The sequence below is a fragment of the Nothoprocta perdicaria genome, unplaced genomic scaffold (assembly GCF_003342845.1).
Source record: "Nothoprocta perdicaria isolate Ctin4 unplaced genomic scaffold, notPer1 scaffold_126, whole genome shotgun sequence".
In the NCBI taxonomy this organism is placed as follows: domain Eukaryota; kingdom Metazoa; phylum Chordata; class Aves; order Tinamiformes; family Tinamidae; genus Nothoprocta; species Nothoprocta perdicaria.
Window position 1 is genome coordinate 1,743,373 of NW_020454383.1, and position 19,002 is coordinate 1,762,374.

General features: G+C 34.9%; 1 protein-coding gene across 1 annotated transcript in view; it reads left to right on the top strand.

Annotated features, from left to right (window-relative positions):
• Positions 1-19,002, top strand: part of ANO2 (anoctamin 2) — a 152,549-nt gene that overhangs the window by 27,180 nt on the left and 106,367 nt on the right. Inside the window, exons 5-10 of the mRNA XM_026033246.1 lie at positions 4,675-4,826; positions 6,126-6,180; positions 6,903-6,951; positions 8,935-8,990; positions 9,244-9,285; positions 14,327-14,391. Of these exons, the coding sequence (XP_025889031.1) occupies positions 4,675-4,826; positions 6,126-6,180; positions 6,903-6,951; positions 8,935-8,990; positions 9,244-9,285; positions 14,327-14,391 (419 nt within the window). The remainder of the gene's footprint in view (positions 1-4,674; positions 4,827-6,125; positions 6,181-6,902; positions 6,952-8,934; positions 8,991-9,243; positions 9,286-14,326; positions 14,392-19,002) is intronic.

The following is a 19,002-nucleotide window of genomic DNA, read 5'->3' on the forward strand; positions in this document are numbered from 1 at the left end:
ACCATTATGGGATGCCACTAAGAGTGCTGTGGGAGCTGGTGGATGTTACTGCTAAGGCACACTCTCCATCGTTTTTAAAAGGTCATAGAGAACAGGAGAGGTGCCTGAGGACTGGAAGAAAGTCAACGTCACTCCAGTCTGCAAAAAGAGCAAGAAGGAGGACACAGGCAAATACAGGAGAATCAGCCTCACCACCATCCCTGGAAAGGTGATGAAGCAGCTCATCCTGGATGTCATATCTAAGCATGTGGAGGACAAGAAGGTGATTAGGAGTAGTTAACTACCAAGATTAACCGAGGGGAAATCATGCTTAGCCACTCTGATAGCTTTCCATAATGGAATGACTGGCTGGGTAGATGAAGGGAGAGCAGTGGATGTTGTCAAGTGGTTGCAGTTCTCTATCCACGACTGCATTATGAAGAGCAGTAAGCCTTGATTATGCCACAGCTTGTGTCGAGTATCTGGCACAGTACCTGGAGTACTTGTGTCCAGTTCTGGATACCCCAGTGCAAGAAGGATATCCAACTACTGGAGAGCGGCCAGCACAGGGCTACAGAGATGATTAAATGCTTGCAGTATCTGTTCAGGTGCTTGGAGCAAAGGCTGAGAGAGCTGGGCTTCTTTAGCCTAAAGAAGAGAATCAACCTCTGAAAATAAGTAGATTTTAGACACCTGCTCTACTTTCTGGCATATGGTAAAGGCATAGATCCTTTTCTATAAAAGCATTTCGCTTTGTGTATTTCAATGCATGCTCTCATTCCTATCTCTTTCTTCCCTCACAGGAATTTTCCCCTCCTGTCTCTTGTAGATATACTGAAGTATTTTTTCACTCTTTCTATATGCTATTTTCATTTTGGATTTCTGCCTTCATATTTTTCTGTCTGTGTAACATCTGTTCTGGAGCTAGTAGTCTCTAAAGCCCATCCCGATGAACTGATGAACAGGTCAACATTTCTCTCTTTTGAATGATGGAAATAAATGAAGTAGATCACAAGGCCCTAAAGAGAGGCCCTCCTAAAGGATCGTTATCTCAGACAAGGGTCATAAAAAACATAATAAGAGCCTAAATTGTCATGCTATTTGTAGTGCAATAGCTAGGGTATGGTTCGTCATACAATTGTAAATGAAAGGGTAGAAGTTGCTAGACATTTTAGAATTTTAATTGTTACTCTGTAGACTGTGGACAGTGTATTATGAGCAACCATCATAGGTCGTATTAGCACACACCTATCCCCCAAAAAGCAAAAAATATAAAAATAAAACAGTAAGCAGATCAAAAACATGAGGGGAAAAATAATGAAGAGAAAATAGTGAAAGCTGGAATTAAGCAAAAAAGAGCTTTAAGAAGTGCATGGAAATCCAGCAAGGTTTGAATTCAATTATGCATCGAATTATAGTAAACCAGAGTGCCTTTTTGGGATTATCTGTGTTCTGCTGTTCTGCACATGTTATTGTGATACATATATACATATTTATATGAATTATATGTATTCATAGCCATCCTTTACATTAACAGAAGTTACCAGCCCTGATTGAATTTGTTTTTGCCATTTAACTTTATTTTTCTTTTTTTTTTTCCCATATCCCATCCCTATCTGGGAAAGGGACCAAAAGTAAGTTTATATTAGAGATGGACACAAAATCCCTAATGTTGTTCCAAAGGCATTTATTGATTCAAGCTCAGGAAGTCCCTGCTCAATTCTGGCAGCTCCAAAGGCAAAAAGAGGGGTAGTGCTCTGTATCTTTCTTATTCACATACTTCTTCTCTGAATTTAAGTAGGAGACAGCAAACAAGGGATATAGACTAAGCAGACCTTTGGCCTGCTCAAGAATAGCCATTCATATTTAAATGTAATCCTCTCTGGAATTCCTGCCGCTGCCACTCTGTCCTGTCTTTACAATCTTGCTCTTCTCCCAAATGGGACAAAAAGTATAGACTTACTCTGCCAGATTTCTCCCATTTATTTGAACACAAATGTAAATATTTTTGTTTGATGTAAATATTTTTGTGCAAGCTAGATTTCCACAAGTACAGTGAAAATAGGCTAGAAAGTAGATGATCTCTGACCCTCTTCCTCAGGGCCAGAGATGATGTAATATTCCACTAGATATAATATTGTTCGATAGTATCTAAGTATATAGGCAACATTAAAGTATACAAAATTACATATTATATATAATACATAATAAATGGCATCCTTTTATTTAAAGTTACAAATTCCTATGAATGAACCAGCTCTGTGCATACTTCCTGTTGAATATGATTGGCATATATCGGACATTTTATTGCCAAAACCACAAAATACTAGGTTTCAGAGTTTTATAGGAAACATATCATAGGTTTCGGAATTGCATTAATGGGATGAATTTGCAGACAGATGGTAATGCAGCCACCAATCAGGCAGTTATAAACAACAGTTTTCAGGGTTTTTTTTACACACTATTTATTTTAGGTGTATGATAAGAGGTGAAATATGTTGATAGTTCCCTACAGCAAGGAAGCCAGACCTCAAATTTCCTGAAAATTCACCCCAAGGGATAAATAATTTTATACAATGTAGTGGTAATGGTACATTTCTAGGGAGAAAGCCTTTGACAGTTATTGTTACTTTATTATTTTCCATTTATCTTTGTTGTATAAGTGAAATACTTCTACTGAAAGGAGGCATGCTGGGAAAATTATACTGTTGTTTTAAAAATTTTGGAATTAAGGACAGTTGGAAAAGGAGTTTCCTTTGAGGGGAAAAAAAAATTTTGAAATTCAGAAACCTTATATTTTGGGGTTGTGGCAATAAAAATAAAAAAAAAAGAACCAGAATCCACACACACACACAAAGAAGGTTTTGCTCAGAGACCTAAAAGATTGTTTTCCTATTCTCTGGTGATTTTTATTATTTATTCAAGAATCCAAAGAAAGCTTGAACCTTTTAATTTCAAGGGAAAATATCAAACCATTTTGAAATATGAAAGTATGTTACAGTTTCAATTTTGAAAAATCTTTCAATAAAAAATGCATAGTGGAAAAATACTTTTTGAGACAATTAACTATCTGTGCACTTTTGCATATAACAAATAAATTGTTTTTAATATAGAAACAGGCAAATGGGAATAGGCCACAGTCAAATATACAGTAGGACTGCTTTAAATAGGAAAAAGAGTGCTTAACATTGTAAGGTGCCCAAATTGAGTTCTTTTTGTATTTTTGTATGGGGATCAACAGTTTAAAAAATCATGATACTAAGAAGTGCTTCATCTCAACCAGTTAAGATCAAAAATATTTCTTTTGTTTTGGGATAGGCTTCTTCAAATGCTAGTTAAGCAGTGTTCAAGGTTCATTTAATGAGTTGGTATTTAATCAGCCTTCAAATAAACTCATGTTTTATTAGTTTGTTTGTACTTCAGGAAAAAAAAAATGAAAACCCTTATGTTCCTCATAATGTTGTTATGAAAAACTCAAAGAAAAGAATTATAATTAATCGCATATCCAGACATCTGCCTCGGCAATGATTTTAGAATTTGATTTCATACTCTTTACTATGTTCTATGTTAGTTCAAGCAGAATGATGCCTCAACTTATAACTTACTGTAAACTTTTTTGCTGTTTGCCACCAAGTAACAGACCGACATTAGCACCTGTATTGTTAGCTTTCACAACTTCAGAAAAAAAGGGCAAAACATAGAAGGAATGGACTCTCCCCTCTATGTTGCTTGACACATATGCAAGCAAACAACCCATTGTCATGGGACATCTGCTTAGGAGTGTTGATGTATCCTAAGAGAACAAGAAACTCAGCAGCTTGACATTTAGACAAATACATTTAAGCAATTCAGTGAGTTATGATTGTTTTTGCAAGTTATGGTTTCCTGTTGTGACCTTGGCTAACTTTTCCATTCCTCGAAATGTTTTATAGTTTGGTTGACTGCTAGAAAATGGTAAGTATCCATCTCTACCACAGCATGTACATTCAGGCACAGACACATGCATGGATAGCTGTTCTTCTATATCCTTTCTTTTTCAAGATAGACATAGCTATTCTGCTGGGACTTAACCCTCAGTGGTAGAGTCAACAATGGCAGCAATAAAATTCTCTTAATCTGAAGAGATTTGCCTCTAAGTTTCTTTGCAAAGTCCTTTATTAATGATTACTATCACTACTTAGAAACTCTGAAATCTGTTTTATGTTTATTTGTTGAATTTATTTGTATAGTGAATTGGGTAAATTCCTTCATACGCCTGAGAAGCTCTTTATTACTTAACATCAAATCAGCAAAAGCTAGTTCCTTGCACCAGGCAGAGGACCAGCATGTAAGGATCTTCCTATTTAATCTACTCCTTCATTTCCTGAATTACAACTTTTAAAGTTAGCATAACTCTTCTTCTTTTCTCTTAATTCTCTACAGCTCTTAGTTTAGATGAGTTAATAAGGATGTTTCTGACACTAGTATACTACAGTGAGTTTTCTTCTGAAAGTAGCTTCTGAAGGAAATAAGACTTTCTGAAGGAAATAAGACTTCCCTTTTCTTGCTGAAACCCTAAATAATTCAGATGCTTGTTGTTACATAGGAATATACATATTTAAACCCATGTATTTTGGGGGTTTTTTTTTGACTTTTTTTTTTCGTTTTGGTGTACTTTTGAAAGTCACATTAATGTATGGTATTTTATTTACTCAGGTGTATGAAATCAAAGAAGAAGGAGGAATCCTCAAGAAGCTAACTGAAATATGGTGCAGGTTGACTGAACCTCTGCAACCTAAGGTGCCACAGCAAGACAATACCAAGATGAAAAGCCTGTCCTACCCATTCTCCAGAGAAAAAATATATTTGTGAGTACTTCAAATTGTGAAGAGCAAAAAAGAAATCTATAATTTGCATTTTACTATTGACATTTTATTCCCTCCTAGTGCATGAATCAAAGGATCATCAGCACAGTCATGCTGCATCACTGAGGATGCAGCATTTTTGGATACTCTCAGGAAATGTACAACTTGGCAAATTATTCTTGGAAAACATTTCCAACTAAAAAAAGAATATGTCTTGGTTAAATTGAATGTATTATAACCTGAGTAAATCGATCTAAAGTGTATTCACATTCACTGATATTGAGTTCAGTTTCAGTAGATTTACAGAATTATAAACTGACATAGAATTTCTGTCTGTGTTTAACTTGCTTCTGTTGGATAAGGCACTTGAAAGAGTGTAATAAAAAAAATGCTTTTAATTTGAATTGAAATAAATTTATCACTAAATGGTTGATGAATTGGACAAAGATACTGCCATCTGTTTTGAGAAGAGAGAGAGCTAGTAGAAATGAAATCATATTTTTTCATGATTGATTTATTATAGAAATTAAAGATTGGTTCATAATATAAGGCATATATTGCTTATATTTCATAAGGAATTCCTGCCATATTCCACTTCATTCAGACTAATACTTCTCAATCCATTTTGATGTTAAATATTTCATATTTCTTCATGGTTGACTCCTTGTATTTGTCTGATAAATAAAATTCAGTGATAAATATGATGACCCACCCTATCGTTAATTGTCTTTTCTAACAAGTTTCATTTAGATTGAATACAAGTGAAATTGATTCCGGGCAATAAACTGGCAAAACTTACTTCACATGCAATGTTTTTAAGGTTTGGGAATGCATAATTCCTGTGTAATTGTTATTTGAAAAAGTGTAACATAAACTGAATAGTCACTCAGAAAAGAATAATGAACTAGTGTTAGACTAGTTGACACCTGATAACATTCATAATTGCAAAATGCTATAACACTGAGGGTATTTATAAGAAAAGATTACAAGGTCAGATTGTATAAATAATGGACAAACTCTCCTTACCCAAATTACCCAAAAGGCATTTTTTTACTATTTAATACTTTTTCATTTTTCCACCTACCATAAATGCAATCTAGATAGAACTCCGCAAGACTAGAAATTAAAAGATTTTATTTAGATACTGAGAGGTATTCTTATTTTATTCTGTCCTATTACAAGTCTTTTTCCTTTAAGCTTCTGTTTTCCTCCCTTAATCAAAAATCATATTTTTGTGTTATCTTATTTATTAGTATCATTTCTGAAAACATAACCTCTTTTTTTGTCTTTCAACTTTTTTAGGTATAACATTAAAGACAAAGACACTTTTTTTGACAACGCTACCCGCAGCCGAATAGTAAGTGAACAGAAGGGACATATCAATGAGGAAAGACTTTTTGTGCTTAATAGGATTTGTTGCAATAGAGTGAGTGCCTTTGGCTACTTGGCACTTAGCTGATTTCATCAGTATATGCATTTCTTCTTAGTTCCTCCTAAGCTCTTTCCAAATGCTATGCTGACTCCTCCTCAACATGGTACATTCATCCATATGCTTAGTCAGATTTCACAGACATAGCTTATTTGTTAATCATTTCTATGTGCATCTTCATATTACAGTTCCTGTGTGAATGTTAAATGTTCTGTTTAAGGTTCCTCCATGACTAAATATTCAGTTAGATTAATTTGCCATTTTCTTTCCCTTCTATATGAAGTCCTTCTGCTTCTTACACTTTATGTAAAACTTAAACCAAGTTTTACACAGATTTGGCATGGCAGGACTTATCCTAGAGATGTTAAGGCCAGATAATGAAAAAGCATGAACTGTCATGGCACTATTAACTTCAGTGGCATTCTGGCATTCTTTAATTCTTTAATAATTTAATTTAACACTTAAAATTCTTAGCTAGAGTGGCCCCAAATCATATATCTAGATGTCAATGAAATGTAAGATTTAAATTTAAATGTAAGTGTACTCTACAGAGTCCTCTTACTTTTAAGCTTTATTTTATTGTCTACATTGTGAGGAATAGAATGCTAAATACAATTTGAGCATTATGTCACTGTTCCTCTTTTCCATAGGTACGTGAAATTTTAAAACGTACACCTACCAAGTCCAGAAACAGCATGGGTAAGAGCGAGGACAGATGATTATGTCTGTTGGTTTGGAAAAAAAAAAAATTCGTTACTGTACTGAACATTTATTTATCTAATAGAACCTGAAAATATTCAGGTACTTTTCCACTAAAATAGATATGGAAATAAATGGATTTTCTGAGAAATAAAACCAAACTTTCTTATCTATTATTTATGCAGCGCTTGCTCTTCATTTTTTTAGGTCTAGGACCTGGCTCATTAGTTGCATTTCACAAGTGATTATAAAATCTGCTTTTGAAAATTCAGATGTCAACTCCATCTGAATATATACTGCATTATTTCATCCAGGAGCAGATTTTACCTGTCATTTCTCTATATTACATATTTTCAGGTTATTTTTATCACTGCAGCTTTAAAAATGATGATCATGAGCTGCATAGTGAAATCTGTGAGTTAAATATGACTCCTCTGAAAAGACTAATCTGTGGAATCCAAGGTCTAAGGTCAATTTCCTCTATTGAGTTTTGGTAAAAGTGTTTTTTTATTTAGGTTTTGTTGCTCAGTACAGATATAGTTTTGCATATATTTCTCTGTTGTTTTCCTTCTTCCACCATGATACCACCACCTGTATCTCCCTTGAGTTGAAGAGCTTGTAGTGCTGCTTTCTGGCATGTTTTCTGAAAGTCCTCAGTTAGCTTCACCTCCTCTTTGCAAACCACTGTATCCTCATATAATGTATTTATTCTTTGCAAGTGAGCTGTAGAAGTAGTCACCTGCAGGTTCTTGGAGTAATTTTGTGTGGTAAAGTTGCAGATGGGAGATTTTCTTGGTTGAGGATCTAAAGTGGAAAAATTTTAGTTTAGGTAAATAAAATATAAATTTTATGATTTTTTTTCCCAGTTATATGGAAAAAAGGGTTACTCTATCATTTGCCATTCAAAATATTTGCCTTGAGTTAGAGTGAACATATTCTCAATAATGTTCTTTTTTCTCCTCTACTTTTCACCTCAGTATTTTAAAAGATAAGATTGGATTAGGAAAAAATATATATAAAATTATCTAATAAACCAAGAAGTATATGTCAGCCTCACTTTCTAAAATATATTGTTCAGCTGACATTTGTTTACTCTTCATTCTGTGTTTTTCTATGTTTTGATTTGTTAAAAGACTCTGGGCAGTAAAAGAAATGCTGCCTCTTTTACTGGTTTTCTCATCTTCATCAAGACAGCTTTCCTGATGTACTGGAAGAACTTGCTTTGCCCAGGAGCTGTGGCTTATATGCCAGCCACAGCTTGCACAGGAGTTTCTAGAACAGAGGCTTCTAGAGAAAAAGGAATGTGAGGCAGAGAAAACAAGCCTAAAGTGCAGCAGGGACAGAAACTGACGTAAAAGCCAACCCTCAGAGGTGACACTTTCCCAGGAGAACCAGAAGGGCTGTCTTTAGGAGTTTAAGACTTAGCAGTTCTTGTGCATATAGCTTTCCAATAGAACCATGGGTTGGAGAGCACAAAGGGATCAATTGAATTCTACGAGCAAAGAAGTTTTAAGCCTTGAAGAATGACCTTATATTATTGATTTGAGGGAGCATAGAAAACCCAGAATTTAATTCAGTGAAAATTAGTTTTCATCATTAGCCAAAGTAATGATGATCATCCATCACAGAATTTTGTGAAAATCCCTTTTCAATTGCTTGTGTAGTTCAGTGCAATCTTATAGTTCTGAGGTTATTGTTGAGCTGCAGGAAGGACATCACAGATGTTTTCTTCCTCAGTCACATGACTTATCAGTGATAGATAGACAATGATAGAGAGGTAGAATGATGCAATATTAAACCTTTATGTGAAAACATTTTCCCAGTCCAGTAAACGTTCCTTTCTGTGTTGATAGTCACCTGCTATCATCTTGAATATCTTTGGTAATATAGCTTAGTTACTACTGTAAAGAAATCAAGTGAAATCTGTAATAATATTTTCTGTTGAGTGGTGCTTAATTGCTGGCCATTTTTTTTCTTCTTTAGGTATTAGCACATTAATAGCAAACAATGTTTATGATGCAGCGTACCCACTTCATGATGTATGTATATCCTATTAAAAATCTAGTTCTCTGATAATATTACTCAATAGTGTGTATACATTCAGTTTCATTACCTTTGGAAAAGAAAATGTATTTGAACATGTTAGATTGTGATTCTGTTATGAAAAAATCATACATTAATACATTTTAAATAGTAACCTAAAATTCAAATCCATAAAGTGGGAGCAACTGAGAAATATTTCATCAGTTTATCTATATTTATATTTATAATTACATCATTTTCATTTTCTAGGGTGAATATGAAGACCAAAATGATGAAATGAATGACAGAAAGGTAAAGTACATTGCAAAATTCACAAAAAATGTGCAATGATGTACTAAATGCTATCAGAAAGTATTAGCTCCACTGAGAAAATGCTTTTACATATTTGTTATGCTACTTCATTGCTACTTTATGTACTTCAGCATATCAAATTTTGTTTCAAAACTTTTTATGAAGCGTATCAGTAATTCACTGAATTTAATTTGATATTTATATCTTGAGATGCTTCAGATTTACCTCCTGTGTATAGAAAAAAGCTTTTTAATATTTAGCTATTTCTCTTGTTCTAAAAGAGAATACAGGATGTATTTTTAAAAGCTACATTAAAATATATTTTTATATTTTTAAAGTTCATAATAAATTTATAATTTAATTGAAATTTAATAAATTTTAATAAACTTTATTTTAAAAATGTATATACGTTTATATATATTAATATATTTTATAACTAGAAACTTTTTCTTTACAAATAAATGGAAAATAGATTTTTAGAAAATGAGTGTAATAAAATGCAATACTGAATGTACTGTATAATTATGTTGTATTCTAGTTGCTACTCATCTGTTATGTCACTTGGTTATAGAAGAAAAATAATTGAATAAGTCAAATCAATAAAACTTTTTTTTTTCTTTTTCCTGTTCCTGGCAGGTTGAAAAAAAACCTAAATCCATTATGATTGTTTTTACTGATTATGCTCACTAGAAATTAGCTAAATCATTTGGATAGTATCCATTAAGCTCTATTCCATATTGTTCTTTAGTGGTAATTCACTTTTTTCCTTGATATACCAATAATAAGATAGGAAATGAAGAGAGAAAATTGTTGAGAGAAAAAGGAAGAGGGAGAGAAGGGTAGATTGAAGAAAAAGATAGTGTTTTAAAACACAAAGTGTTTAATATATTATGTAATATGTAGGTATTATGCATTGCTGAGTGCATGATGGAGAATTAAAAAAAAATGTTTCCTTTGCCAAAACACTCAGCATAGTTCACACTAATTACTAATTAGTAGTTACTAATGCAGTAATTGCTGCATTACTGCATGTAATTGCTGCAAGATTGTTTGCACTTGCAGAGTTTTCTCTGGGCAAGTGATTATAGTGCTGACTCTGAAAGTCAGCAATGTTCACTGACTCACAAGACTCACAGAACTTTCAGAGAGAAGAAACTGAAATGAACACTAGTCGATGTCAAAAAAAAAAAAAAAAAGAAAAAAGGATAATGTAGGAAAGGGGGCAAGATCAATAGAATCTGGAAAAATATTCACCCTACTAGTTGCCTTCTTTTTATCCTGCCTATTAGGTTTTGTTATGAAGTGTTAAGTATTAGAAACATAAAAGGTTCTTTCCAGAAATACTCCACTGATTATTCACATATGTCTCTGCTGCCTAGCCATAGAATCTGCAGTAGTATTTCTATGCATAACATCATCTGTTTTCTATCTGAATCTAATAGTCTCAGTGTTTAATTTCCTGAAAAGCTCTGATCAGATTTAAAGGAAAGGGGAACATATTTGAGATTTTTTCCCCTGCCCCTTCTTATTTTCTCCAATTTAGTTTATATGTGTCTTCTATTTCAGTTGTCTGTTGTGCAAGCTCAAGGACTGATGAACTGAACCTGATTGGGGTACTTATGCCAGTAAGGCAGCCCAAATAATGAAGGCTCATGTACCAGCTCATAATATAAAAGGTTAATACTTATTAATCCTCTTCAGGATTTCCTTGGAGGAAATGCTTATAAAAAATAAACATCCTGTGAGAATTAAAAGTAGGCGTTCAGTGAAACACCCCGCTTTTCTAAGGCAGTTGATGAGAGGAAAGGAATCTCCCTCTCTGTGATTAGAAAAGAAGTTTTTAAGGAAAGTATAGCACAACAGCATGGTAGCAAATTGCCATAAGGATAAGCACTGACTTTGTCTTTTTTAAGCTTCTACCCCTCTGCCAACCTTTGAGTCTTGGAAATACACTGCTGTATCCCACCATCCCTTCAATATTACAAGCATATTGGAAAGTGTTGTTATAAATTTACAGAAAGTTCTGAAAGTGAAGCTGATAAAGTACAATAAATTATATTACAAAACTGTTCCTAGAATTCCTTTCATATTAATAAAAGTCTGGAAAGGAAACACATTCCAGGGTAAGATTAATCTTGTAAAACTGCCATGTTGAAACTGAGGTTTAGTACTATTGTGCAACATATGTGAATGGAAATCATCCACTCCACATGCTCAACTTGCGTGTTACAGTTTTTGTGATCAGAACAACCAAACTCTGATTCCATAGTTTGGTATAAGGCTATAAACTATACTGTCTGAAATTTTAGAAAGTCTTCTCTCTTTTTTTTTTTTTCTCTGCTCTTTAAATTAAATTTTATAGCTATATCTGTAGCTATATTCAAAGCAACTTTTAACTAGTTCCAACAATGTTAATAGCGTTAAACTTTCTTGTTTTGTGTAAATCAGTAAATGTATTTATTAGCAGGATTGTTTATGGAAATGAAACAATTTTGATATAATGCTATGGGGGAATGGCAAGGAGCCATTTTGAATGTGGAACCACAAGTATTTGTATGAGCATACGAAGATGGCAGCAGGGGCGGTCCTCTTCATTGCCTCATGAACCCAAAGAAAATTGAACACAATCTCATCATTTCTTTCCAGAAGTACAAAGAATTTTGCAAAACTGTGCTCTGTAAGAGCAATATTCTCTGAGCTGAGACTCCATACTCCTTGAAACTCATTGCTAAATTACCAGTTGTTTCAGCAGTGTAATCTAAGAACTACTGCCTAATCTAAGCCAGATCTTTAAGTAGTGCGCACTGGCATTACTCCAATCACTTAAATGCAAGCCTATTTCCATATTCTAAGCAGTAATCCTTATGTGGGCACAAGTTTTCAGGGTCCAGGTTTTAACTCCTCCCTTTAAATTTATGTAGGTCTTTCACATAGCATCTGTGGCAAGAACACTATGAATGAACACTATTATGAACACTAGGAAGGCAAAGAGGGAGATAAATTCCATAGATAAAATATTTCATAAATTTGCCCACAAGATGGTGCAGGAATGCTACTACTTATCAAAAAAGGACCAACTGACAGATGCACTATAGATAATTAATTGCAAAAATTATATGTACTTTGTTATTGGCATTGTTTCCAGCTCTTCTATACTTATATAACTCCATTGTGCAATAGTACATCACTTATTGACCAAACCTCAATCCCCCACACCCAAAATAACCCCTAGAGATTCAGATACAAATAGCCTTAAAGAATGTGCAATCTAGCCTGAAATTAATCCAATGAATTCCATGTATTACATGGCAAAAAAATCTTTATTCAGATTTTTAAGATTATTGCTTTTAAGTGTTGAGCAGTATTTTTGTTTTGGTATTTAAAAAGAAAAGAAAAGTAAACAAATCTTAATTTACATTACGTCTCTGCAGAATGTAGTCTGTGTGTACTGAGTTTGTCCTTTGGGACCCACACAATATTTCACACAGAAACTTTCTATCAAGACACAATTTCATCGTTACTCCAGTTGCACAGGGAATTAGTAAGTGCATCATTTTAAAGCAGCTGACTACATCTCTCATATTTTATTCTTTCTTGACGGACTCCCTCTACTTACCTTTTTGCAAATAGATGCACAATGCCTAACATCCATTTTTTAACTCATGCCATAAATTTATAAATATTTATTTGTGATACATGTGTGACATATTTTATTTTCAATTCAGTGTTTTTTTCCCTACACTCCATACTTCAAGATGCTTTTAAAGAGCATGTGTTTCTTAGACTGTCTACATGTCTCAATGAAGGGTCACAGTTAACATAAAACTGTGAAAGAAATAAAAATGATCTAAATGCTTCCATAGAAAATCTTACTTATTTACATGGGGCTACCGTGGCTTTTATCTTACTTTGAAGATAAAAGACAGCATACAGTCCTCTAGCTTAGTTTAGTCTTTCTGAAGTTCTCTTTCAGCTTTCTTTGCTCTTCAGTAACTTCTGGAAAGCTGTATTATTCTTCATTGTTGAATGTTTTTTCTAGATCATTAATAAGTAGATACACAGTTATGAAATGTATTGCTATCACATTAAACTTTTTGCCAAATAATTAAGTAATTTCTATTCAAACACTCCTTTTCTTTTAAGACATTATGATTTCTGTTATAACTACGAGTTTTCTTAACAGCTTTCTGAAAAGGATTCTGTCAAAGTCTTTTTTTAAGTTAAATAAAGTTGTCACTTAAGAGCAACAAAACAGGGAATGAGAAAAATAATGCAGTTCACTCCATTTGCTATTGGAGATAATATGCCACAGATCCTGACATACATTTTTTTTTTTTTCATCCTTGACTCTCTGTTTTGTAATATCTTGATTCTGCCCACCTTAGGTATTCCTGGGGAATTTGATTTTTCTTTTGTGCTGCCTTCTATCTGTGGCTGAGTTTACAGTCCCATAGAGTCCTATGCAATCTTGTTCCATGAGCAGAATGAAAGAAAAGGGTATTTTATGTGGAATCTACTGAATCTAGTAGCCTTAAGAGGCTAAGGCTCCTCAGGAGGAAAGCAGACTGGTTTTGCCAAACTTAGTACATTTTAAAATGTTACTCATTCAACTCTCATAATTTACTTAATGTTTGCAACTGCACCCTGACAAACTACAGTACTGACAAGCATTTGCAGGTGCAATGTGAACTAAGAGTTTCAAAGAAGAATTTGACTATAGATAGAATATTTTATATCGTCTTTTCAAAGTTCTCTATGAGATTGTAACATCATTTTCTTTTCCTTTTGGGCCTTCCTATTTGACTTCACTGTCCAGTAAATTGGTTAGGGAGGATGGAAGGAAATAGCATATGTGCCGTGGATCCTTGCATTATTTGTTTGGCTGAAGTTTTATTTAGCTGTTTGTGAAAAGAAAACAGTTTAAAGTTTATATTTAAATATGGAAAAGTACTTCTTTTAGAACATATGAACTTACATGTTGGTTTAACAGATGGGAATGCTGGTTTCAGGGTAATTTTCTGTTTTGTTTTTAATAATATAGTTGCTGTACCGAGAATGGGCAAGATATGGAGTATTTTACAAGTTTCAGCCTATTGACCTCATAAGGTAATATGTAAATAAAATACTTGTGGACTCAGTTCTTAGCTGATTCGGATTGGTAAAATGCTTTTAATTGGTTAAAAAGGTGAAAACTAATGAGAGCATGGAAAATAAAATTCCCTACTGCTTTTCTGTTACTCTAATGATGGTTTATTTTGGAAAAATACACTGAACTATTAATAATGTGCCTTTATTCTTATATGGTGCTTATTGCTGGAAAAATGGCATATTTCAGATAAAAAAGCATTATTCGTAAATATCTCGAACAAATTATCCATGAGTATATTTCATGTCATGATCATTGAAAGACTGGTAAATAATCAGGGCTTGGTGTTCTCAGCTTCGTATGAAAGTATATGGCAGTTTTTAAATTGATGTGATTTTTTTTTGTGTACAAATGTTTTATTCATCTGAACAAGCAGCTTGTACAGTGATTCTGATATTTTTTGAATTTTAATGTTTGTGTGATATTTCATTGAAAAGTTGAATTTTTATTAAAACAAAAATATTGCTGCAGTATCTCTGTAATACAAATTCATCTTGTGTACTCTAAATATTGAATAATCAACAGGAAATACCACATACTCACAGAATGATTAAAATTGGAAGGTATATCCAACCATGGAGATCATCTAGTCCAATCCCCATGCACAAGCAAGGTCACCCAGAGCACAGGATTGCCTCCAGGCAGGTTTTGAATATCTCCAGAGAAGGATGCTACACACCTTCTTTAGGCAAACTCTTCCAGTGCTCTATGATCACGATCAAGATCTTTTTCCTCAAATTCAGGCAGAATTTGAAACACTGAGTTGTGTTTCAGTTTGTGACTGTGGCCTCATGTCCTTTCACAGGGCACCACTGAAACTAGTCTGGCCCCATCCTCTTGGCACCCATCCTTTACATATTTATATATGTATAAGATCTCCTCTCACTCTTTTCTTCTTTAGGCTAAAGGATCCCAGCTCTCTTGGCCTTTGCTCGTAGGACAGATGCTCCAGTTGCACTATCAGTCCTAGCTTTATGCTGGACTTCCTCCGGTAGTTATATGTCCCTCTTATACTGGGGAGCCCAGAACTGGGTACAGTACTGCAGGTGTGGCCTAACTAGGACTGAGTAGAAGGGGAGAGTCACCTCCCTCCACCTGCTGGCAACGCCCTAAACGGGCTTCGTGCTCTTCTTAATGCAGCCCAGGATACCATTGGCCTTATTGGACACAAGGGTATATTGCTAACTCTTGGTTATCCAGCAGGACTCCTAGATTCTTCTCTCCACTGCTGCTTTCCAGCAGATCAACTTGAAGCTTGCACTGGTATATGGAGCAGGACCCTGAACCTGCCTTTCTTGAACTTCATGAGGTTCCTCACTGCCCATCTCTCCAGCCTGCCCAGGTCTCTTTGAAAGGCATGACAGCCCTGTGGGCTTTCAGCTACTCCTCCCAGTTTTAAATCATCAGCATACTTGCTGAGGGTGTGCTCTGTCCCTTAATTAAATGCATTGAACAGGATTGGAACTAAAACTGTCCCATGGGGGACACCACTAGTTACAGGCTTCCAACTAGACCCTGCATCACTGATCACCACCCTTTGAGCTCTGCCATTTAGTCAGTTTTCAATCCATGTTACTGTCATCTAATCTATACTTTCTGAGCTTGACTATGAGGATATTATGAGAGCCATTGTCAAATGCCTTGCTAAAGTCAAGCTAGATAACATCCGCTGCTCTCTCTTCATCTTCCTATACGGTCATTCATTATGGAAAGCTATCAAAGAAGGTATCCAGTAGCTCTGCCTTAGGCTACTCCTAACCTTCACATCTGCAATCAGTCTCTCTTTGTTTTTTAGTACAAGGTCTAGCAGCACACCTCTCATAGTTGGCTTCTATACCACCTCTGCCAAAATTTTATCATCAGTGTTCTGCAGGAACCTCCTGGACTCTTTGTGCCTAGCTGTTTTGTCACTTGAGCAGTTGTCAGGGTGGTTGAAGTTCCCCATGAAATCCAGCACCTGTGATTGTGAGGCTACTTCCTTCTGTCTGTAGAAGGCCTCATCAACTCTTTCCTTATCTGCTTGTCTCAATAAACACCCACAACAATCTCTTCTATAAACTCTCCCATAAGTCCTTGCCTGTAAACTCTTCAATTGCTCTCCATCCACTTCTAGGCAGACAACAATACATTCCAGTTGCTCTCACATAAAGAAAAACTCCACTACCTCCCCTTTTCTAGCCTAATGTACTTAAAATACATATATACCCATCCTAGACAACATTCCAGTCATGTGAGCTATCCTAGCATATCTCTGTAATCGCAATGAGATCATTGCTCTGTGAATACACACAGACCTGATTCTCTAATTCTTTCTGCAAAGACATGCATGTCCCACATAGTGGGACAGATTTAATGTAGAATATTTCATGTTCTTAAAAAAAGCAGACACAAAAAGCAGGCCCCTAGAATATTGACTGACACTTCCATTCACTTCTGCATCTTAATCAGCAAAAGTCTTCCGCTCTGTCTTTATGTAGCTCTTTGGGATGCAGGGAAAGGCCTCTATGTATCGCATATTAGGAAATGCAATGGTGATTGGGAAGACTTTCATCAAATGAGGGCTGAATAGATGTTATGTATATCTTTTTTTTTTGCAGGAAGTCTTGACAAAGGCAACTTTTTCCTTTCAATTGCATTGACTTATATGACAAAACAGTCAATGTGAATGTAGTCTAAATGTAGTCTTCTGAATTTTTTCCTTTTCTGGTCCTAATTTAAACTTTGATTTTTGATGAAAAGGAGTTTCTGTAATGTAGCCTTATGAATTTTTAAAAATAATTTTAATTTACAGTAATCAAAATATTAACTATGTGATTATAGAATAAATATCTTGGAATGGTTCTTTGGAGGTATCTCTATCTAACTGCTGCTCAAAGCAGGGCTGACTTGAAAGCTGGATTGGGTTGGTCAGGGCCTTGTTGAGTCAAGTTTTGAAAATCTCAGGAGATGAAGATGGACAGCTGCTCTGGTGCTGCACCACTCCCAGGGGGAAGAATTTTTTCCTTCTATCCAGTCCCAATTTCTGTTGCTGCTGCTTGCAGCCACTGCCTCTTGTTTTTTGGCTCTTCACCTATAGGAAGTAAATAAAATATATATTAAATGGAGTGCAATAGAATTTATAAAGAATTATGTAATTATATGAATATAGTATACCATGCAGAAGCTCTGAATGACAGACTGACCATGCTAGGGTTGCACACAAGATACAAGAAGGGATGGTTTGCTTTCGAAAGTTAGTTAACTCCTTGGAAGTTGGCAAGTTATCTTCTTAATGGGCATCCGAAAGCACCTATGTATGGGAACTTGTGCATGAACTGAGGTTCTTCCAAGAGAGGAGCATCGTGTTAGAATTTTAGAGGTGAGCTTGGTATGAATTTAAAATTATCCTTTAAATATTCCTAAGTTTGTCAAGGATATCTAACTTCTTCTTCTTCTTCTTCTTCTTCTTCTTCTTCTGCTGCTGCTGCTGCTGCTGCTGCTGCTGCTGCTGCTGTTTCTCCTTCTCCTTTTCCTTCTCCTCTCCTCCTCCTCCTCCTCCTCCTCCTCCTCCTCCTCCTCCTCCTCCTTCTTCTTCTTCTTCATTTTTGATGGTATCTTCTTTAATATTGGTGCTTCTGAAAGTTGCAACTCAGCACCTTCTTCTAAGATGACATATTTTTCATATTTTCACATGTTTCCATTCTGTTTCCTATGGATTCATCAAATTTCTTAATATCTAACAGCCTACATTATCTGTGGCATGATTACATTCAAAGCTCCAAGTATCTGTACATACCTCTCTTACTGTTAAGCTTAATGATGGGAAACAGAGAGATTGTAAATATTAAGATTATGAATACCATAACTCTTTTTGCAGTAGTAAGTGAAAAAGTTTGTTAGCCAAAATATTATTTATGATATACAGCATGTAGATCAAAACTTGGGAGTTTCTGGTACTCAAACTGTCTGTCTAATATATATATATATCTAAAATACTCCTTCCTATTTTTAACAATGTTTTATTTTGTATGGAAAATTTTTCAAACCCGTGTGTAATGAATTCTGGTACTTCATTCCAGTATGTTCATTTTGAACTAAAATCAAAGAAAAGAGTCATCTTTCCCTCTTTGTTTCTTCTTTTCAGTGTGCTTTCTCAAACCACAGCAACCTGGAGCTGTATGCTTTGAAAGTAATGGCAGACCTATGACATTCCCCTGTTTGATTGGCTAGACTCTGGATGTTGTGTTTGCTTTTTATTACAGGGAACTAACCTAACCAAATATCAAATCTGTTATTTATTCTCAAATTAGTGAAAGACTTGTACGGTACTTTAATTAGTTTTTCTGATAATTTCACTCATTTGAGATAATGCCTTTCAAATGGAGAATAAGCATGTTCCGGGTTTACCGACTGATTCTTTCATTTTATTTTCTCTTCACTGTGTGCCAGTTTGGGGCTTCAGCCCCAAGAAGTTTTTAGCATGTGTTTGGTGCCACTCTTTCCACCCTAGTCTGGTGAATTACTCTTAATTCTTCTGAGGATACCTTGATGCAAAGGGTCCGGGAGAGCCTATCCTTTTGCTACTGGACAAT